General features: G+C 40.8%; 1 protein-coding gene across 1 annotated transcript in view; it reads right to left on the bottom strand.

Annotated features, from left to right (window-relative positions):
* Positions 1 to 23,709, bottom strand: part of cacna1ea (calcium channel, voltage-dependent, R type, alpha 1E subunit a) — a gene marked incomplete at its 3' end in the record, with an annotated part of 75,284 nt that overhangs the window by 27,572 nt on the left and 24,003 nt on the right. The window contains exons 3-8 of the mRNA XM_079220577.1: positions 20,598 to 20,693; positions 19,600 to 19,739; positions 5,566 to 5,669; positions 4,654 to 4,812; positions 2,877 to 3,067; positions 443 to 546 (exon numbers count right to left, since the gene is read on the bottom strand). Coding sequence (XP_079076703.1) covers positions 443 to 546; positions 2,877 to 3,067; positions 4,654 to 4,812; positions 5,566 to 5,669; positions 19,600 to 19,739; positions 20,598 to 20,693 — 794 coding nt within the window. The remainder of the gene's footprint in view (positions 1 to 442; positions 547 to 2,876; positions 3,068 to 4,653; positions 4,813 to 5,565; positions 5,670 to 19,599; positions 19,740 to 20,597; positions 20,694 to 23,709) is intronic.

Genomic DNA, 23,709 nt, shown 5'->3' with positions numbered 1-23,709 from the left:
GTCAGTTAAGTTACTCCTTTGGTCATCTGTGAGACATAAGGCCACAACGACATCCCTGAGCAGTTTCGGTAACAGAACCTTGGTTACAAGGTGCTGTTGCTCTCCGCCCAACCAACCTAACCTGGAGTGTCTGTGTGCTCTCTTTTGTTAGCCCCTTAACCTGATTCTGAACTCTGGCTTGGGAGATTAAACTCCCACCATCAAAGCTCTCAAGCCTCGGCACAATGTCCAAGCTGTCTTCATCAATACGTTTCAAAGAACCGCCTCAAGGTAACATTACATTTAGCAGGAAGAAGACTATCAGTAAGGCAATCAGACACCTCACCTTCACAGAACGTTGTATTAGTTCACAATTGGTCTATGAGCTAAAAAACACATAAATCTGTCACAAAAAGCTGAAACCTTGATGAGTTTTTAAATTAACCTGGAGCTGCGAACCTACCCAGAGAGGACTCCCAGCACAAGATTCAGGACAAAGAAAGAGCCGATGATGATGAGAGGGATGAAGTAGATCCAGTTCCAGTTGGGGCCCAAGGCATCGTCGGTCTAAAACATCAAAGTCAATTCTAAATTCAGTCAAATCACATCAGGCTGGAGCAGATTTATGCTGCCATTGACAGAAATACAAGTGTAGGTGTCAAGTGTCAAGGTTCAAGCCAGAGGGCAGGCAGGGCAACGCACAGCTACGTCATGTGCATTGATCTACACTTTGGAGGAGAGAGGAGGTACCGGTACTCTGTATGAAGCCAACATAGAAACAGAGTACAGGATTTCTGCTTAAGTCAGTGAGCCTGTATAGTCAGCGGTCCTTTTTCAGCATGTCATCCTTCCACTTTCCTCCCTCCTTCATTGTTCATCAGCAAAGCTCATTCAGCATCCCTTCAGACAACATAACACAATCAACCTGGCAAATCATCTGCCTTCATCTATCTCAATAAAAACTGAAAGAGCAGGCAGCTGACTGCAAATTACACCCTGGCACAGCATTTTGTGTGTGTGTGTGTGTGTGTGTGTGTGTGTGTGTGTGTGTGTGTGTGTGTGTGTGTGTGTGTGTGTGTGTGTGTCTGTGTGTGAGTGCATGCTTTGATTGTTGCTTAAATGAGATCTGAAATTGTAGGTAAAGGAAGAAAGGAGAAATTAAGTTGTTGATTCATTTTGTGATTTTCTTTTGGTTTCCACATAATTGGAAACTGACAAAAACAAGAAAAGTAGTATTTTAGAAGTAGTATTGACAACAAGCATACAGTGCAATGACCTACAGTACACACCAAATTATATCCTTCTTTTTTTTTCTCATGATTCAAACTGGCTCAAATAATAGAAATCTTTAGACTACATCCTTGTGAAATTCACTCTGACTTCCTAAATACTTCTTGTTATATGGTATCGCGGAAATGTCACGCTCCCTCAAAGGAATTTTTGATTCATTCAGTTGTTTTTGGCCTTGGGGGAGTGTTAGTGATAATACATCTTCTTTCTTCTTTTGATTGAACTCCGGCACAACTTCTGTCGAGTACTTTGGACCTTGCGTAGTCTATTTCCTTAGCGGCTTGAAAATGTAAGAAAAATGTCATTGGAAACATTCAGAAATGTTTGGCCGAAAAAGCTTCTGAACATATTTCCATTCAATCTGAGGCAATACCAGATATTTTGCAGAAAGTAAATGACTGTAAAAATGCTTGTATGTTAATAAAATGGTTCAGTCTTGTCTAAAGTAATATAGAACAGTTCTGATAGCAACACTGCACTATAGGCATAATGTATCCATGCATACCGTTTCTTTGCCAATTTCAGAAGTGTCCAGGCCTTTATGGGAAGAATGGTATTTTGTTTCGCAAAATGCTTCTCTATTGGTATATTTTGACGCAGGCAGGAACAGGATTTTGTAATTCAACCAGAGGTGGACATGATTGGACTTGATTTGTTGGGCGGTCATGCAGGCAGCAAATATATCAAATTAGCAAATGGTGTCACCGCCTTCCACTGCTCACCTTTCTTTCTACATGCTGTCTGTCTGTGTGTGTGTGTGTGTGTGTGTGTGTGTGTGTGTGTGTGTGTGTGTGTGTGTGTGTGTGTCTTCCTGCTCCTCTAACTCTGACATATATGCTCATAAAGCCTGTTGCAGCACCTCAATCCCTGTCAGACAGTTACTCTACAGCAAAAACAAATTTAAAACATGTCCTCAAGCTTTTGCTCTTGGACTATAAATCCTTGAGCATAAACACTTCCCTATAGAACAACAGCATCACTGACCCAGTCAATCACACAGGATGACAAAACTACTGTGGTCATGACATATAAAAATAATCCAATGTATCACATAAACATGGAGAAATAAAAATATTTTTTGAAACATGGCTCAGGGAGTCAATTTTCTGCTAAACTTGCCATTAAGATCCTGCTTCAAGAAATAATTCACGTTAGTTCTGTGTATTTAAATATGGGTAAAAATAGGTAAACATTTAATTGTTCTCCCTTCTTCATGTTCATATTCTCACAATATACAGCAGAGGTTTACACATTAAATAATCTGAGATTACATTTCTCAGAGATTCTGAAGCGTGTCATATTTCATACCTAGTAGGTGGGCAGTCTAATCTCTATTCAGCCCTTGCAGCATGTTGAAGCAGGTCGTACATTTCTCATGATAGATAGAATAAAAAATGCCACGCTGAGAGCAAAACAGGAATCAACAAAGCACTCTGCAGTTTCAACATTAAAATCCCATGCCAGTAACCCTGACCCCATGTTCTCCATCCACAGGCAGACCTTCTGAGAGGAGGACTGCTGCACCTCAATCATTTGCAGCAAACCAGAGAAATAATATGAGCGGCACATGTGAGTGTACATGTGTGTGTGTGAGCTGGCTGTCTCACATTGTAGAGCACGGTGGTCCATCCCTCCATGGTGATGCACTGGAAGACCGTGAGAACAGCAAACAGGATGTTATCAAACTGAGTGATGCCGTCATTCGGGCCGATCCAAGTATCGCTGCAGGTGTATTTGTCCGGACACCGACGTACGCCACACGGTACCTCGTACTCAGAGGAGTCCACCGTCTCGTTTTCTGAAAGGTCCATTGATAGAGAGAAAAAATGTGTCGTACATAGGACCAAAGTTACCAGCAACCGAAAACAGACCTTGTCTGTTCAATGAATGTCTGTATTTAATTTATTACGCATTTAATCATTTTCACACAGAATTTGAGAATTTGAATCGTTTGCTCTCACGCCTACTGCACAGTTTAAACCCACCCATGTACCCAGTGAGCAACGCTGCTCTTCATTATTGCTCGAGTTGCGTGACAATAAATTCTTTGCCTCGAAGATATCTTACTGGCCATGTGTCACAATGTGCAGTAAGAATGAATTAAAACCAAAAGGAATTACAGAAACCTCTCTGTATTGGAGCAGCAGCGCGCCTGTCAAAACAGTGACGTGACCATTCAGTGACAGAAAATACGCACTTCAGACCGCCCTGTTATCTAACTGTCCATTCAGCTCCAGTGTGACAGGAACAGCACGGAGGTTAATGACAGCCGTGAATGCACAATGAGCTATTGTAGAGCGCCGCATTCTTTTTAATTATACAGGACAACACCGACAGTTTGGTTTGATCAAGCCTGCAGGTGCAGCCTGGCGTGCCATTGTGCGTACTTGTGTGTGCATTTGTAATTATGACAATGCCGCTACCACCTGAAGAGCTATGTACACAACACGTAGACACACAGGTGCAATAGATACACACTCAATGACAACAGCAACAGCATGAGCTCAGTCTCGACTCTTCGCTTTCTCTTCCTCTGATGCAGTTTTCTGACAAAAAATCTTCATAAATTTGTCTTTTATCTGTTCGCAATTATTAATTATTCACAACCATTTCAGGCCCTTTCTACAAATTATTCTCTTTCGTTATATACATGCCATCAGTGTGTGTCAGAGTTATTGAGATAATTTCCTATTTTTCATTGCAATGTAAATTAGATCTTGGCTTAAGGTGAATAAATATCTGAATAACAGTAATCACAATATGTTACTATTGGCTACCAACACAGCGTAGTATACATCATTGCATAATCTATATGTGTGTGTATCTGAACTGGAACACTGAATTAGTACAAATAAGTTATAACAAATGAACTTACCAGTTACTTATGTTGACTCCTAACACACACTTGTATATTTCCATATTTTAGATTTCCTGTCTGTGTGAAATACTAGATAGAAGGGTGTTGTAATTAATCAATGCAATGTGTCCATCCTTTTAAAAAAAGAATTAGAGAACTGTCCGCCATAAGCTTCTTTTATTTGAGAACAAATATAATGAATGAAACATTACAAATTTTTCCCAATTTGTTCTTTTGATTTATGGAATATAATTGCCAGACCAATTAAATGTTCAGACAAAGGCTGTGATATGTGTAAATAAATAAAGTAATCATTCAACTAATAATAATGGTCCAAAATGATTGTTGAACTTGCATAATTTTAAGTCTTTAAGCACTGAGCCCAGATGTACATACTGTGCACATCCTGTACAGATATACATCTGCTTATGTAAGCATCACTATGCATATCCTGCATATAATGTGCAGCACGTACCTGTGGGCGATAGAGACACACACATATTTATACACAATGAGTGTGTCTGTACCGAGTATTCCAGACTGCGCCGTGCAGGTGTAGTGCAGTTTGCCGCTGTAAAACTCCAGGCCGATGATGGCGAACATGAGAATTGCAAAAAAGAGCAGCAGGCCGATTTGCAGCAGAGGAACCATGGCCTTCATTATAGACTTCAAAACTATCTGCAGACCTAGAAGTAGAGCACACAGAGGAAAACACATCTGTGAAACATGTCAGTCATAAAATGTAATGACCTCACTTTACAGTGATTGAAAGAATATATATTTTCCACCAGAGCTGAAGTGCTTTGCCAATTAATTTATTAACAAAGAATGAACAATTAACTATTTTGATAATATATTAATCATTCAAGTAATTTAAGCAAGCAATCACTGATTCAAGCTTCTCAAATGAATGTTTGCTTTTTTTCTTACTTTCTATGACGGTAAATTGAATATCTTTAGATTTTTGAGTGTTTGTCAGACAAAACAAACAACTTTGAGTAACCAAACCATTACTTTATTATAAACAAAGATAATCAGCAGATTAATCGATTGGTTAGACGAATACCTCATGCTAATATTGGCTTGGAATTTAATAAAGGACTTTGGTGATTCATTAATTAATTCAACCTTTATTTATGAAGTGTATAATAATGACAGTTGTGAATGGACCTTACTTAAAAATGTTAACTCTCAAGTGTATCTAGCTACACAGGCAGTTTTGTTTTTCTTTCTTTTGAACTGCTTTCTGCGAAGTGACCCCTTTGTCTGAGGTTCACAAACATTTAATTGGATTGGAGGTTTAAATCTTTCCCAGGCGATATCTGAAAACCTGACCAAATCGCCAAAACTGTCTTCATGATACACCAAATGGAGTGAGACTATATGTTCTATTTCCTTGACTCTTGACTAAAAGGATATCGACATAATGTGGTACTTACTCGGGATGCCTGAGACCAGTTTGAGAGGTCGCAGCACTCGTACCGCCCTCAGGGTCCTCAGGTCCACTGAGATGTTCATATGTGCCCCTGCAGCGGCCAGGATCCTGCAGAGGCCAACACACACACACACACACACACACACACACACACACACACACACACACACACACACACACACACACACACACACAGAGCAGAGTTGTCACTTTCTTGCAGATGAACATAAAAGCTACAATTTTACGCTTTATAATCTGTGGCGTCATTAAGGGGAAACACACACACACACACACAGAGTGAGGCCATCACACACAGTGTTGGAGGATGGCTGCAGAGCTTAGATATGGAGTGTGAGGTCTCCAGCACGCAGAGACAAAACAGAGAAAACAACAGGGATGTTTTTCGGGGCTTTTGGATGTTTGGCTGTGTGTGGGAGGATGTAATGGCTGTGACAACTGCTATTTAGAAGGAGAACGGAGAAAGCAGCTCTGTCAAGGGAAGGCAAGACATTCTCAGACTGGAGAGACATGAAGCTCGTGGACAAACACACGCGTAGTGATACACACACACACACACACACACACACACACACACACACACACACACACACACACACACACACACACACACACACACACAAATGTCGCAATCTCTTATCTGCTACACAGAGCCAGTCCTACAAAGGTTTCATTTTTACCGTGTCTTTTCTCTCATCTATTCCCCCGCCCTCTAAATACACCTCTGTGTGGCCTTCAGCCCTCAGACTGATGCGGAAAGAGAAAGACAGTGATCCCCCACCTCCCACCCCTTCTTCCTCATTAGTCTGCCCTCCTGCTTCTCTTTTCTCTCTCCTCTCTGTACCCTCATATCCTGCTCTTCATCCCTAAACCTCTCTCATCGCAACTACCTCTTCCTCCACCTTTTTTTACAACCTTCTTCCCAATTATACTGGCACCTTTGACTGTTTATTTATTTTCCACTGACCTGAACACACAATTATATCCCTTTCACCTGGTTGAGAGAGATAAATGGACGAAAAAGTAAGTTAAAAATAAAAAAGTTTTTGCCAAGCATGGAGCAGCCTTTTGACTTTGAAGACTTTGAGTATCAACTCCAAAACTTAAAGGTATACTGTACATGAGTGCTCATTGCTCTTCTGGACAGTGGAAAACCAATGATGGATTAATAATTGTAGTAATTAAATTCACATCCATCATGAAAAGATGACTAAAATGAAGGCAACAACCTGTCACACATCTCGAGGTAATTTATAGGCGGATTATGTAAAAGTGCAGCCTCTTAAACACATGATCTATGTGCAGTAAAATGTTAAAACAGCATCTTTCTGATGATGGCACGCAATATCACACAGCTAGAAAAACAGCAACACAGACCCAGTGACTTGACACAGTGGTGAAAATTAGTCCTATCTGTAGTGTTAGGAGGCACAGAGCGTCATCTGATTTAATTAACAGAAGAAAGACATAGAGAGAGAGAGTAAGAGCAAGAGAGAGAATGAGGTGAGAGAAAGATTAAATATAGCTCACCATCATCCACACAAATACAGAAATAGACTTAGTCTCATGAGTTTCACACCTCTAACTATTCCCCTTTGGATTTTATCCCATTTTCCATGTTCACCCCCAACATGCAATGTCTTTCTCCTTCCCTCCTTTTACCCCAATCGCTCCCTCTGCTGCCTCGTGCCACCTTTGTCATTTCATCCCCCACTTCCTCTATCTCTCAATCTTTCCTTAGACCATTAGTCAGTCCTGGCTGCTCTTTAGTTGTTATGGAGACGAAGGGATGGAGGGTCTAAAAATGGCTACCTCATTTAGTCCACCGTTATTCAGTGGATGTCCTGGGTCCCGCTTTCTAATAACGACCTTTTGCAGTTTAGAGGGTTTTTGCTCTCAACGTCCAACTGGACTCATTCCTTATTTTCGACAGAAGTCATGTTAGAGGCTTTTTAATTGTCTGCTTGTTTAAGCCAAGGAAGTGTATATTCTTGCAAATAAGAAAGATACATTACAGCTAGAAATAGAATGTTTGCTGCTGGTTCTCAGTCTGTGCCTCTTTTGTGTCTGTGTCTTGAGCTGCTGCCTGGAAGTCAGTATCACTGTCATGCAAAGAGAACCGTATCAGCTATTTTTAAAGCCTGCAAAAACACGCTAGATAGGAATTGTTTAGATTGCCTGATGTAAAGATATTCTCTGTATGTGTACATGTAATAGGCACAGACAAAACAATATGAATTAATCTGTGTCCTGACACTGTTGTGTGATGTTCCAGTATGACAAAATGTTTATATTATGCATACACTTTGGCAAAATTACAGCAAAGCACAAGTACATGTACACAGCTCCTCAGAGCTGTCCATGGTGCTGAAGAGGAAGACCAATTCATTTTTTACAGTAAACTGGATTTGGTCTGTAAGCCACCATGTATTGTACATTTGTAAGGGAACATGAAGTAAAAAGATTAAATAAAACAAAAGACATTTCATAAAACATCTCAATCTGCAGCGTTACATTGCTCTTCTAAAATGTAACTTTATTCACAGTGAGAGCTGCCAGCCTGCTCAATTTTTCAGGTGGAACTGTTCTGGCCTGATGCCAATCTCACCAACACTAAAGCAGGCTGCTGTGGTCAGGAACTGGACATACTCCAAAACATAATAATAAGAACTACACTTTACATACACAGTCCAGGCATGAATTTATATGAAAACATTTCCACAATGTCCAGTGAGCTACACTTCTCTTCACCGCAGTGCTTTCCAATCATCATCATGACAGCTATGCTTCACACTACTGCCGTCTGGACGTTGGCACCCTCTATAAGGAAGGTGAAGGTTGGCCACAGAAACTGGCAGATGTATACCAGCCACGGGAAGCACAACACATGGCTGATTTGGCGCAAAAGAAAGATTTGGCAGACAATTTATTCCCACCCTGAAGTTTCTCTTCTCCCTAATGTCGGATCTGTTGTTTTTATTAAATTCGGTCTATTTCATGTGGTGATAAACACTTATTATTAAAATCATATTACTTACATTAAACTTATATCTTATTCATAGATAATCTCAATTGTCATGATGACTAAAACATTAAATTAAATGAACAAAAATGATTAAGACCTTCTGTCTGTCATTGTTTTTAAACAATGTTTCACTTGTAGCTTTCTATAAATTAGATTATATTAGAAAACGTTACTAATCCCCAGTGGGGAAACTCATTTGCCTCCAAAAGTCATACAGACAACAACAGACTCATACAGACAAGTTCACAGTGCACAGCAGACAATAAACACATTACAGAGGAACAAACACCAGAAAATGCCATATGAAACATGACACATGGCCGAAATCAGAAAGATGCTAAATCTAAAAACCACAACTGAAGGTGTTCATTAAAAAATCTAACTGCTGCAGGTACAAAAGACCTTCTGAGTCGTTCAGTAGAACACTTTGGCATCCTGAATCGCTCACTGAATGAACTTCTAAGTCCATTAAAAACCCACTGTAGTGGATGGCCTACTTATTGGTGCGCCAGATATATGAGAAATTTTTAGAGTGTGTTAATTTGCACACATTCCAGAAGCAACCCCTTTTATAATTCCCTACAGTTTCCACATCTCTCCAACTTTTTTTCTCTCTTTCCAACTAAACTCAGTGGGTAAAATGTGAGCTACAGTTTGGGCCTTGTGGGGATGAGAGCGTCTTGCAGTGATTGAACCCCGGCAGTCACTTCATAGACACCTTAACTGATCCCAGAGACAACACACATCTCAAAGGTGCCTGGTGCATCCTCAAGTAAATCAAGTCATTTTTAGTCACCGGGAGATGTCTCGCAGAAGAACATCTTTGTTCACCCTGCACGTCTCTGCAGGCGTTGTGTGAGATACACAGTGTAGTGAACTGAGCTGATGCCCTGGTCAGAGGTGTCAGCCATGATAAGTCAGTAGCAATGACACACCGTGCAGAAGTGACAGCTTGCTGCTGCGTGACAAATCTGTTGTGACAACCGTCATGCTGTGATACTGATAACGTTGTGACTTATGCTCCACGTCACTGTCAAGCTGCTAACTAATATGATATGAGAACACCTGACTATTGCTGTGATATCAATGCCACAGCATGTGCTATTAACACCACTGGTTCTCAGCTCAGGGGTTACAGGATAATTATAGGATTGTGGTGCATCACAGGATTCTGTTTATTATGAAAGCTTTTTCTATTGTGCTTTTTTTTTATTGCTAATATCATCAATTACACCTGCACCTTTGTCAACATTTTAAATATCTGCTGTAAAATAAGGTTTTCTGGTGATCTCTATGGCTAAAGGTCAAATTGAGGACTTTTCCTACACGGTATTTGGTGACACCAAATAGTGGTGATAAAATATACTATTCTTAGTTCTTGGAAAGTTGACGTCTGGGAGGTTTTCCACTCAACAAAAAAGCAACTACAGTACAGTATAAAGTCATGAATGTGTCAATATCAATGTGAACAATCCATCAAGCATGACTTGCAGTAAAATGCGTCAGCATAAGCACTATGGACACACACACACACCATGAGTTGGTAAAGCTGAGCTGGGTAAAAACATGTGGACATTAACGAATACAGTATTATAGCACTGGGCAACTCAACAATCCTTTCTGACTGATAATATCAGTAGTAAGATAACTTGACTTGTCTGTCCAAAGTACAATATTATGCTTAAGTGAACATTAAAAACCATGACTGATTTCTTTCTTAAAATAAAATAATCCGGGTTGACTCAACAAAATGTCATCGATAACACACTACAATCAGACCTCCCATACACTCCTGTGTCATGAAGACCTGGGATTCTGCAGGACCATGAATTCATATAACTCCTCTGGTGGCCCATAGTACAGTGGGTGGTGTGTTCAACGGATCGTCTTGATAGAATAAGGAATTGTGTGGAGGAACTCCTACAGTGCTGCTCTGGTTGGTTTAGTTAATATAAGCCTCTTCGCCTCCCACAGTGTGCTCTCTCATTTCTATCTCCCCCTCATCCTTTTTACTCTCTCTCTCTCTGAAACACACACACACACACACACACACACACACACACACACACACACACACACACACACACACACACAGAACCCTTCTACATTCACACACAAGATATTCAAGTTGTTATGCAAGATCAAATGTTACCGCTCCTTATATCGGCAGCCTGAGATTCTGGCCTGGCTTTATGTGAATCAGTTGAGTATCAGCCTGCATATTGGTTTATGTGTCAGTTAGGTAAATGTTTGCTCTTTGGCCAGAATGAATAATTGATTTGGGTAAATGATTTATTAGCCATCTGTTGGAAGAGAGAGAGGGAGAGAGGAGGGAAAGAGATGTAGAGAGATAAAGACAGAGAGCAAGTGAGTGAGAAATGTTAATTCCGTGCAGAGATGAGTTGGCAGTGGCACACCAACTCATTCTAAGGTCTCAAAAGTTCACAAACAAAACCAATGAGAAAATTGGAAATGTTGCGTTATATCATGATCACTGCCTACATACAGTATGTTTCCATTTAAAAAGCCCTACCACAAGCAGGGCAAGAACATTGATGAACTAGAAAATTAAATATTTAGAAACACACATTGCAAAACAAATAAATCCAATGCAAGTTGAACATAAAATACAAAAGTCCTGCACTCAAAATGTTTCTTCCGTACTATATAATAAATAAAACATTTTGCAGCAGAGTTGCTCCAGTCCGTGTTATATTATTCTTACTGTTGAGTTGTTCAATCAATATCAATGTATTATATTTTATATTGAGAAGAGCAACTTTTATGATAGTGTTTTCTATGTAAAGTTTCAAGAGAAACCAACTAGAGAGAGCATTTCTCTCTGAAACGTAGACTTAATGCCCCTATTATATACATAATTTTGCTCATGCTAATCTCTGGTTGATTACAGAGGAGATCCTTTGACAATTCAATTCAATGCTTTTTGTAGAGTCTCAAATCACAAACCACACATTTTCCTCAGAGAACTTTACAATCTGTACCGATACGAAAACCTCTGTCCCAGGACCATCGCATCGGTACAAAAGAAAAGAAAAAAAAGAACTTTATCGGGGAGAAAAAAGGAAGAAATCTTCGGGAGAGCAACCGAGGAGGATCCTCTCCCCAGATGCACAGAAGTGAAATAGATGTCATGTGTACAGAATGAACAACATAACAGAGTTACAACACATTCATTGCAAATCACATAAATTAATCATATAATGAGAGTGAGAGTAGTCAGACTCCAGAGTTGAAATGAGATTATTCTACAGATCAGGGTCTTTAAAGATAGACATATTAAACTATATAATTGAGCCACAGTTTAATAGCTTAATATCCGTGTCGGAACCGGTTTGAACCAATATATTGTGAGACTGAGTCTTTTGTTTCACTACATTGTGGAGTGATCTTAAAGTAATTTAAACTCTCCAACATTGCTCATTTTCTGCCACTGATAGTTCAATGCCACTGATAGTTCAGCACATTGGTCATGATGCACTGAACACTGGAGATATTTCAAACTACCTGCAGTCTCTGATTCACTTAACATCCCAGCCCTCTGGACACTCATCCATTCAATCTCACTGCTTGTCGGAAGCACGGAAGCAAGTAAAGAGAGGAGATATGGGTGCTAGCTGGTATCATAAAATGTCTGAAAACAATTTCTCCAAATTAGTTCTGCTTGGGATTTCCATATGGGCTGTGTAAAAAAAAGGAAGCATTTTGCAGAGAAACTGTGATTGTAACAGAGCGCCCACGTTTCTCTTGCCAACAACACTGATAGCTGATTGTGACGCCTCTCAGAAGACATCTGATTTTGGTTAAAACAAAAACTGACTGCCATATAAATACTGTTTTTTTTCGTTCAGCCTAAGAAACAAGTTGTTATTTGAAATAACAGAGAGGAAAAAAGGTTTTAGCTGGGGCTTTTAGAGTCATGTTCTTTGGAGAAACAATTAGTTCAACCCATACATCACAGAGTCAGCAGTCAGGTCACTTTTGTTCTCTGGCATTAAGAGCGTAGGTTTGCATATGGACAGTATGGACAAGTGAGTCCCTACCAATATTTTGGGAGGACAGAATGTTCCTGACCAATATTTGAGCAAACTTCTCACATAACTTTTGCATTATCTTCGATCACACCTGCATCTGAATGTCATGGTGAGACGGTACTGTTGAAATATTTGGAAGGCATTTGATTCAAGATTTGAGTTTATAACTTTCACAATTGTAAAGTACTTACAAGTTACAAGTGTGGTTTACAAGTTACAAGTTGGTGTAGTTATGGCTCACTAGCACAAATAAAGCTTTGTTTATATCCGCAATTAGCATCAAGGTGTGAGCCTTCGTAGACGTTGCGCGAGCTCTGAGCATGACCAGAGGCGTTTATAATGCGCTGCATTATTCTCTAATACGCCAGAGGCCGTACAAACAAAATGAACTGTGAAGAACCAAAAAGACAATGAGTGTAACCCATAGACTGTGTGTAACTGACAAAAAACATAAACCAACCTCTACAATGACATGGGGGGTTTGTAATCATCTGTACACTCATATATCATATTAATGGGCTTCTCTATTGCCTTTGTAAAAGCCCTGCAAAGAAAAAGGTCATGGATTACATGCAGTATAAAGACACAAAGGTTGCATATTCTGTAAACAATTTGATTTGGCAAAATATTTACTGAAATGAAGATGTTTAAGGCCATCTGTTTCTAAAGCCTTTCAATGTGAAGTGGCCTTCTTTATATAATCCCTAGACATTTAAATAGTGAACTATATGTGAGTTCTAAAAATGCAGGGGTGCAAGACCAACATTTATGATCAAGTGGATCTCGCCTGTACTGTATCAGAGTTGGTGAAGTTTACATTTGTGAGGTTAATGATATTCATGCATATCAAAAGTGTTTTCTGTTAGTATCAGTTTTACAGGGCTAGTAGATTTTTTTTCTTGAAATATTGTGACTTTATTATCATAATGTTACAATATTTTTGTCAAAATATTTAAACTATTTTCAATTCCAGAGGTTTATAAAGCAGTTCAAATGAACTGAATATGAATTTGAAGGTGTTTTGAAAAGTGAATAAATAGTTGAAAGCAATACAGAACTCTATAGAGCCTTGCTACATTATGTTCCATTCTATGTTGATATGTTGAATTGTCCCCTGGTGCCTGACTTTAGTGTATTCCTTTACATAAATAAAGACTTTTCCACCATAAAGTGATGCAGAAAAATTCACCTGCTCCAAATGTTCTGAGGAAGGAACCTCAGCTTAATATGTCTCCCAACTGATGTTGAAATCAAAGCTACTCCCTTGATTGGCATATGGAATACCACATTTGACTTGTCAAAGGCTATAAAGGATACCACGGTTTCTTGGCACAGCTCAATCTCCAGAAACCACTTCATGTAACAACATGTTGTTATGAATCCAGTGCAGAGTGTGCATGTCAGCCTGTCTCCCTGTGAAGTGAACAACGTGTGTACAACTCGGCGTGTAGAGTGCAGTCTTCACGACGCTGACATCTGCTGCTCCTCCATCTCTGTCTGTCTTTGAAAGATGTAATTTCATTCTAAACTCCATCTGTAACTTGTGGGAAGAATCTGTTCCACGTGTATCTTGTTCAGCAAGTCTTTAAACCAGAGCCTGCACAAATCAGAGTCTGCCTGAAATTTGATTTGTAAGGAAATTGCCAGTTCCTAATTGACAAATGTTCCTGTCAATTTCTGTTTCAACCCTTTTTCAGTTTCTGCAACTTTCACCAGTAATTGAACTGAATTAAATGAGACGCGAGTTGCCGTTAACATCGGGACCGCTTTCATGTCAGGGTAGCACCTCATCTACTGATCAGATCCCAGACTAGACCTATAAAGGCCCTTGACACAGCCTTTGTTTCACGGCCCACTCAGCCTCTTTATAACGGAGAGAGAGAGAGAGAGAGAGAGAGAGAGAGAGAGAGAGAGAGAAAACAGGGACACAGCGTGAGCTTGTTAGACTGTCAATTCCCATCATTATTATTCACTCACTTAATTCAGGATCAGAGCTAAAACACCAATTTTACTCTGAGGATGTCGTTTGAATGTCACTTGCTGCACACTCTGTCTTCATCTCATTCACGTACATATTCATGGTTTGATTTGAGAAACAAAGGTTTGTTGAAAAGTGAAAGAAAAGTGTTGCTTTTTCTGCGGACAAACACACACACACACACACACACATACACACACACTTGAAAAAAGTAAGCAGGCGAATAAGCACATTCCCCCATCAGACTATAGGAAAAGACAAATCTATCCTGGTCTGGTCTAATTGTAGAGACGTTGACAAGAGACGCCTCAGCACTGGAGCCAGTGACAGCCTAACCTGGGGCGGGGTCCTTCGTCACCACGGTAACAGCTCAGGGGGACAAATCCCTATCATGCTGCGTCTGAACTCATCAATCGATCAGACAACAGATGGCAAATATGAGCGGAGACGACAGGTCTGTCTGTGTATCTGTATGTGTGTGTGGTTAGCATCAGTGTGTGTGTGTGTGTGTGACAGTTTAACAGCTGTATGACTGCCAAACAGTCCGACGATGCTGTCGGCTAAAAGACATGCAGTCGCAGCACATGGAGCTGAAGAGAGGATTAAGACATGAATGACAAAGATCATGAATTTGGGGTGTCCTCTTGGTCTATGCATTTGCATTGTCTCTGGTTTGAGTCCAGCTGGGGACCGGTGTTGCATATCATCTCTCTCTCCTCTTATTTCCTGCCTTCACTAAATACCAAATAATAACATGCCTAAAAAACATATGTATTTTTAATAGGATTTTGGAATGGAAATATTGTCTCATGGTCCGCATGTTTAATATGTTGGTAGCACTTTATAATAACTACACACTATTCAGCAAGAGTGTAGCATGAGTAAACACTTAATTCATCATTTAAAGCATTGTTCCAACATGAACACTCATTAGTATGCAATTCATAAACACAGTTATAAATGTTTCATTCTTGATTAAGCTTGACTATTATGCATTTCATGATTGGGTTTTCATACTTTATAAATCATGGATTTCCCATTTGTAAATTAAGTAATATATACTGCAAACCAATTATTAACATGTGCATTTATAAACGTGTATTAATACTGCAATTCATGATTAATTCAGGTAGTTACTCGTCGTTAGTTAAGTTGTAGTTAAGTATTTTAGTTAACTTTCCATTTTCTGCTTATTTTGCAACTAAAAAGCAGTGCAATGAGAAGACAATTAACTGTTGAGACCTTTGCGACATGTTCAGTTTCAGTATCAGCCTTACAAAATCAGAGCCTTGAGATTCAATTTCCAAAGGGAAAAATTAAAAAGAGCCTTTTTGACTTTTCTGGCTGGAATGTATGTGTTCCTAAAACAACCCTGGGGATTCCAGAAGTGGACAAAGAAAACGTTCTGATTGCTCTTTTTTTCCCCAATCTCGTCAACTTTACTCTCTGAGTTAACTCCATCTCTCCTCCACTCTCCCATCCCCCCTCTAAGTGTCTGGCACATAGTGGTGATACAACCCTTCGGTGGGCGTCGCCCCCTGCCAACTGTTACCAGTCTAATGGAGGGTTTGCCAGCGAATGAGACTGCCAAAGGTGCCAATTAGTACGTACGATTACACATAGAGGCATCCTTCTCATTTGCTCCAGTTCTATCTCTTCTCTCATCTCTTTTCTTTACTTTGTGTCTCTCCTGTTATGTGTTACTGGTTTCAGCCTCCTCTTTTATCTGACTTCCCTTCACAACTCGCCGTGTAGCAGGAGCAACAGACCGGTGAAGCGTGCGGTAGAAAACCTACAACCCCACTATTTGCATTGCAGTTACAACAGTCCTCAGCTGCAAGATAACAGCCTTTAAGGAAACAGCAAGGGCAATGTGCTTTTTCATACGTCCCTCCCACTCACTCTCCCAGTGTGTGAGATGCAGGCCGTCTTGAAACACCAAGGCAGCTTGCTGAAGTAATCATGGCCTCAAGCATCGACATGTTAGCAAATGGTTCCATAATTACACTTGTCCAAACAAATGTTGGGTGAGTCAGGGGTGTCCACTTTGGAAAGGCTCACATGCTTTGTAGTCTGAGCTAACGGCCACGTATTCTGCCTCCAAAGGATTCTCTCGTACAGTTAAATTAGAGTTTCTGCCTGTATGACTCAAGCATGTAAACCTTCAATCAAAGCCAGCTCAGTGCAGTCATGTGAGTTGAATCAACACCTCTATGACCGTGTCAACAACACTGAACATTATAAGCTTCACAGATGATGGATTTTACTGCAGGGAAATCGAACTGAAGGAATGATTAATGAACAGGGAGTGTATAGTTGGCAAGTCTAGACTCTTTTGACTACTTGCTGTACACCACGCCTGTAACCAGAAGCCCTCTGTCTGGGGCCCCACCAGGTCAATAATCACCGGTCATTATTTTAATGACATCCAGAACGTTTCACGTTTTCCTGGGTTTCTGTGCACCTAACCTCACCAGGGTTCATAAAGAACTCAAAATATATTTTTATATACAGTATATCTTTATAATACTGGCAAATAAAGGATGGATTGCAGAAGCTGATAGCACCAGGAGTTGCCCTCTCTTCCAATCTCTATCTGCACCGCCTCAAGGTCCGATTCACAAAAGATATTGTTTTTGCACTTATTAAGCACGAGAGCACCAAGATGCCTGAAGTTTCTTGACATTACCTCTGAAAATATATTTTTTTAATATGCTTTAGGTCTGCACCAAATTTGACTTGTATTGTCATTCTGGTGGTCTTTGTATCTAGTGTTGCTTCTATCTACTGTTTATAACAATATGTATTTGATATCTGTCCATTCTGTGGGAGGGAAACCTCAGTGACTCTTCCAAAGTTTCTGTCTTTTTCACCCAATAAAGATTTTGGGAGTTTTTCATTATTCAAGGATGACACTGTGTAAGGATAGACACTGACATTGTGTAGATTGTAAAACCCCTTGAGGACATTTTGTGATTCTGCACTATATGTATACAATTGACTCTGGGTGCCACATGGCCTATAGGGCTTAGCACACTTAGCACACATGGACCACGACGTCCCTGATTCGATCCACAAGAGAGGCATGAAAATGCTCCAAAAATATGTCAAATGTATCACTTCTCGGTATACATTCGTATATACTGTGCATCATGTTGAGGATTTTAAATGTTTGCATGCATACTGCATGTGTGAGTAGGGGTTTGGGGAGTCTGTATCTGTATTTGCAACACAGTCTGTGACCCCTCCTGTCTGCAGAGGCCTCCTGATACTAACCGATAGACAGCACTGTGACTCTTCTAATATTATCAGCAGTTCTCATAATCTTCATTCACTTTTTAATAAGATCGCAAACCTCGAGTGACAGCCTGCAGGTGAGTGAATGTGTCCATGTGACTGTGTATGTTGGATAGTCTGTGTGTGTTATAGAGAAAGAGGGAGGGAGGGAGAGCAAGAACATTTTCCTTAATTTGTCTGTGCTGTGGTCAGAATGATAATTTCGAGGGGGCTTTAACTGCAGCTCACTTCATCATGCTGAATATTAATAAAAAGAGAGCTGGAAGGCTATTCCATCCAGATCAAGCACGTCTCCTCCATAAGTCACAATCGGTAGATTAGATTGAACCCGCAAAAAAAAAACCTTCATTTTACTTCCATGTGAACATTTTGAGCTTGTGTTTGAAAAAACTGTTTTGGGAAATATTCCAATGCATTAGATTGCATTAATTTGGATGATTCAAATGACTTTAGCTTTGCCACAAACTGACCTCGGTACCAGGAGAAGACAACACATCAATACCTACTTCCTGATCGATACACAACACTAACGGAAAGGTGAAGCGTGATTGCAGGATCTGCCACCCTTGTACAAGCCTTGGTGTCTTTGTCTCTGTCCCCATTCAGGCGGGTGAGATTAAAACAATCCATTAGCACGTGTCTGTCTCACTGTGTTTTAATTAAGCTTCTAATTTTGGCCGTTTAGTCACATGGGGTTGGGTGTCCTCAACTGCAATATCACACATCAACCGATCAACAGGTGAGAGGGGCAGGAGGCTCTCTGTCCATATCTTCCACAACACTTATTCTTTGTCATCCCTCTCTCTTTCTCTCCTCTCCTCCTTCCTCCTCCAACGTCGCACCCTTTCTCTCTCCAACCGCGGGTGGAGTATCGTTAAGGAGCCAGAGCTCGGCTGATCAATTATTGAACACCCAGAATCATGTAGAATTCTCTAAGAACCCTGTCTTCCATTGTACTTCTGCACTGTGAATTGATTAATATTTCATGTGTGTGTGTGTCTGTGTGTGTGTGTGTGTGTGTGTGTGTGTGTGTGTGTGTGTGTGTGTGTGTGTGTGTGTGTGTGTGTGTGTGTGTGTGAGAGAGTAAGGTTAATCTGCAGAAATCAAAAACATTTCCTCTCTTTGCTAAGACGGTGAGGCACCTTTCTGGTAACTGCTGTAAAATGCCCTTTATGTAACACCTTTCCCCCACAGAACAGACTAATGTAGACATAAGCCCCCAGGGCATTTAGGGCCTTTAACTACCATGTTATTGATGAACTGTAAGCACAGAGTGAGGTCATGGTTTCCAAGTTTTCACCACCCTCACAACAGTACACGGCTTCTTGTAGTAGGACTTCAGCGGGTTGTGATCCAACAAGGTGCTCAGGAAACAGGTTGTAGTTATTAGTTACCTAGTTCACAAAATATACTGCATTTTGCTGTGGTCGTTGTTTCTTACAGTATTTTATTCTTGGTGGGCTGAACGTTAAAAATGTTTCTGAGAAGATCACAAGGACACCGGGTGTGTGTCCATTCAATACTAAACGTTAATCCTGTTTCACAAAACTGCTTTCAAAGACACACACACAAACACACACACACACACACACACACCTACACACACACACACACACACACACACACACACACACACACACACACACACACACAGACTGTTCGACTCACCCACTGAGGACCACAATGAAGTCCATGACGTTCCATCCATTCCTGAGGTAGGACCCTTTATGAAATACAAAGCCCAGGGCGATGATCTTGATCCCAGCCTCCAAACAGAACATCCCGATGAAGTAGGGCTCAGTCTTCTCCTGTAAGAGCGAATCAGATAATCAGAGGGATAATTACCTTACACTTAACTGAAATGGAAGCAAAGTGCATGGAGGTGCCATGTTTGGGTTTCGTGAGGATCTACAGCAGGGGTGTCCAAACTTTTTTCACAGAGGGCCACAAACAGAAAAATATACAAACGTCTGGGCCGCTCAGGTGAGGCACATCGCAAAATGAATCAAATGAGGTCAATTATGCTATCACACGGAGCGCCTTCATGTGGGCGTGAGGTTGTGGTACCTGCTCTTTGTCTTGCAGGATCTTGCTCAGTGTGTTGAGATGATACATAAGATGTAGACTCGAAATGCCAGGTCTGCCAACCATAAAGGGTCACTTAGCACATGAAGAGGTCGGTCCTTCTCTTTCAAAAACTGGTCAATTCTGACCTTAGGGAATAAATTCGTTGCAGCTGGAGCCGCGACTGAGCAGCGCACCTCAGAGTCAGAGAGCAGGTCCCGTGTTCAGCTTCAACATCAGGCATCTTTTCCGGGCACATTATTCCTGCGACTTCAGTGAGGCTCTGTGTTATGAATTCTCGTCTCAGAGGTTTCCGTGTTGCGCTGTGAGCTGAGCGACCTCGTAGCTGCTCGTGTGGCATTTTATTGTGTTTTGTTTGGATGGCAAACATATGATTGTTGAGCTAGCCTGCTAGCTGCCATTTGCTTGACTTCCACTTCATTATATTTCTAGAACTTGCCGCGGGCCAATAAAACATGGCGGGCCGCGGGCCGTAGTTTGGACACCCCTGATCTACAGGCTCCGTCAGAGGCCGTTTAGACTCATCTTTTGACAGAAGAGCAGTAAGTGTGGTTGTGTGTGCAGATGTGTGAATAACTCACCAGTCTCTTCGACATGGGGGTTTTGTCCTCTCCAGGAAGATGCTGCTCCAGAGCCAAGACGATACAGTTGGCGATGATGGTGGTGAGGATCATGTACTCAAACGGAGTGGAAGGACGAAGTTAAGGAACTTTTGACTGACCTAATGTTGAGTGCCTGGTAAAGTATGTTAACTTGAAAGGATAAGGCGGGTGATATTCTATATTTGTGTCATTGGCAACAAATTATTTTTAAAGATCAAAACCAAACATGTTAGTCAGTCTCTCCGCGTGACCCCACACTGACAAGTGAATCTTTTTAAATCAGGTCATGGATATACTAGAAGATCTGGTGCACTAGTGATTATGTCCGGCAAGAGGATGGGGATCCACTCAAAATAAACTACAGTGCCCACGTTCATGGTAATGAAGGAACAGGTTTTTCCCAGTGCAACAGTATGGCTTATTTTAATAGGTTTTGAGCAACAATGGATGTTTAAACACAGAGGAATAAACTATAGCCGACATTGGATACACAAACAACACATTGCCAGCCTCATCCTTTAAGTAATGGATTATTTACAGAAAAGCAAATAGAGTCAAACACAAAGTGACGTGGTCTATTCACCAGAGCGCAAAGGTAGTTCAAGAAATGTACATAGTGTAATAAATGACGCTAAAAATCTCTCTATGATATATATATCATATATATATATATATATATATATATATATATATATATATATATATATATATATATATATATATATATACACACACAGCCCAGAAAGTATATGCTCTTAGAATTGAGAGAACAGATTAGGATCACAGAATAAAATAAATAATAATAATTTAGTTAAACAAACCCAGCAGCCCTGCAATTACAATGTCATGTAAGCATTGATAGGCAGGCCAACATTGATTCCTCTGTATGAAACAAAACAGAATTAACCTGCATGTTATGAGCCTCAGGGCCGTAGAGACAACCAGACACAGGCTAAACATTATGAAAGGTCAGCTACAACAGACAGCGACACACACACACACACACACACACACACACACACACACACACACACACACACACACACACACACACACACACAACGAGGCAACAGAGGGCTTATCGAGGAGGAATGATCGGGTGGGCCTTAAACCTGATCCCATAAACAGGGCCACTTACTACAAGCTTCAGTGGCTGCTCTATGGGCCCTGTGTTGGTTGTCAGTTCAACACCAGCCGCTTTGGGGTTGAGCTAAGCCAGCAATGTGTTCTTTATCTAATGTTCTGCGTGGGCAGTCCCCATTCTGCTGGTTATGTGCAGAAGAGGTAGGAAGGAAGGGAGCTTAAAGCTGTAGAGTGGAGACAGGGAGGGAGAGCGGAAGTAAGGAGGCAACGCCAACAGAGGGAAGAAACAGGACAAAGTGATAAGGGGGATGATGGGAGATCAGTGGTAGGGAACACAATGGTTGTTTAGAGTGTCAGAAGTTTTCTAAACCGGTGGGTGAGGAGGAGGCAATGGGACCGAATAAGACTGACACTGGACATATTGACGTTGCACTGGCAGCTGTAGCCAGCAGGGTTACTCAGGGATATGTGAGCTAAATAAACAAAGCAAATATAATCTTACTCCCACCAGCCCTCAGGGATTCTAACTTAAAACTAGACATATTTGACTCAGTGATTGCAAGTTTATCGCAGAGAAATCTTTGGACAAACGAAAACAAAGCAGCCGTCAGCGATGAGTACGTGATGAGCGTGAGAACAAATAGCAAAAAGGGGTTTCACTGCATAATAACTGTCTCAGGCCGACGGGTGGAGAAGTAAAATAATTATTTTGAGTGACCCTCCGACAATAACGAAGCAGGAGGGAGAATGCGAGAGAGAGGAAAGAAAGGGGAGGAAAGAGAGAAAATGAAGAAAGAAAGACAGAGGTATCCAAGGCAACAGGGTTCTCTTCCAGCCAAAAGTCAATCCTACAAGACGGTTACTGGGCACTTGAACTATCTCTGGTTACACACACACACACACACACACACACACACACACACACACACACACACACACACACACACACACACACACACACACACACACACATTGAGGCTACATCGTTATGCCGTATATTAGGCTAATTTTCACCACTACATGAAAGACGTTGAAGAGGTTAGTATCAGTCATGTGAAATACTTTACTTTCATTATTGTCAAAGGCAAGAAAAATGTTCTTGACTTTGTACAAGATTTCAAAGTGGGGCCATTTCTTAAATAGTATTAAAAGTGATACATTAAAATATATTTATATATAAAAAATGACACTTCTACTTGTTGTCCTCTTAGCTAAAAAGCACCTACAACCTGCTATAACTTGTGTTTTGACCACTTTGGGGGAAGCAGAAAACATTCTTTTACACATCCAGCAGAAAAGAAGAAACATTCATTTGAAGTTTTGTTTCTGGCAACCTCACAAATTAAAGGCAAACATTTACTCTCATTGCAGCTCTGTTTTCTGTCTCTGTCTCCACCAAATTGGCCTTTTAGTTATTTAGTTTAGAGGAGATTAAATCTTTAGCATATGCTCCACTACATTCACCAGGTAGTTGCTAGCTTTGTCTGCCCACTGCTTGGTGCTGGACCGACACGCGGCATTCTGATCGCCTCGTTCCCTGAGAAGTGGACTGCACAGAGTATTCAGCCATGCAAAGTAAGATTACAGACCATAGGGAGCCAACACGCTCAGTTCAAAGGGAACTGTGAACTGCATAGGGAAGGACTGAAGAGCAGTTCTTCACTTTGCGGTGAGTTGACAAGCAGGATTATACATCATGCACCTCGCTGGAGCGCTGGCAAAGGGCCATATTAGCCAAACCAATATTGAAGTTACGGCTCTATGTAACTTTACTCCTGCAACAAATGTTAACGTTGGTCGTCAGTGATAACTGTACAGCACTCATGACACAGCCAACAATGCAATGAAAGCGTTGAAAGTGAATCAAAACAGCAAAGTTGTGGACTGGAAAACCAAATCAATGAACTGAAAAAGATGCTAAAGAGCTCCGTGGAGCTGAATTGCAGAGTTGGTGATGACTCTGACTGGATTCTCTGACTCCAGACATTTCAATAAATTCCCTCCAAGT

The sequence above is a fragment of the Taurulus bubalis genome (genome assembly GCF_910589615.1).
Source record: "Taurulus bubalis genome assembly, chromosome: 7".
Classification (NCBI taxonomy): Eukaryota; Metazoa; Chordata; class Actinopteri; order Perciformes; family Cottidae; genus Taurulus; species Taurulus bubalis.
This window is presented reverse-complemented; position numbering and strand designations above follow the sequence as displayed.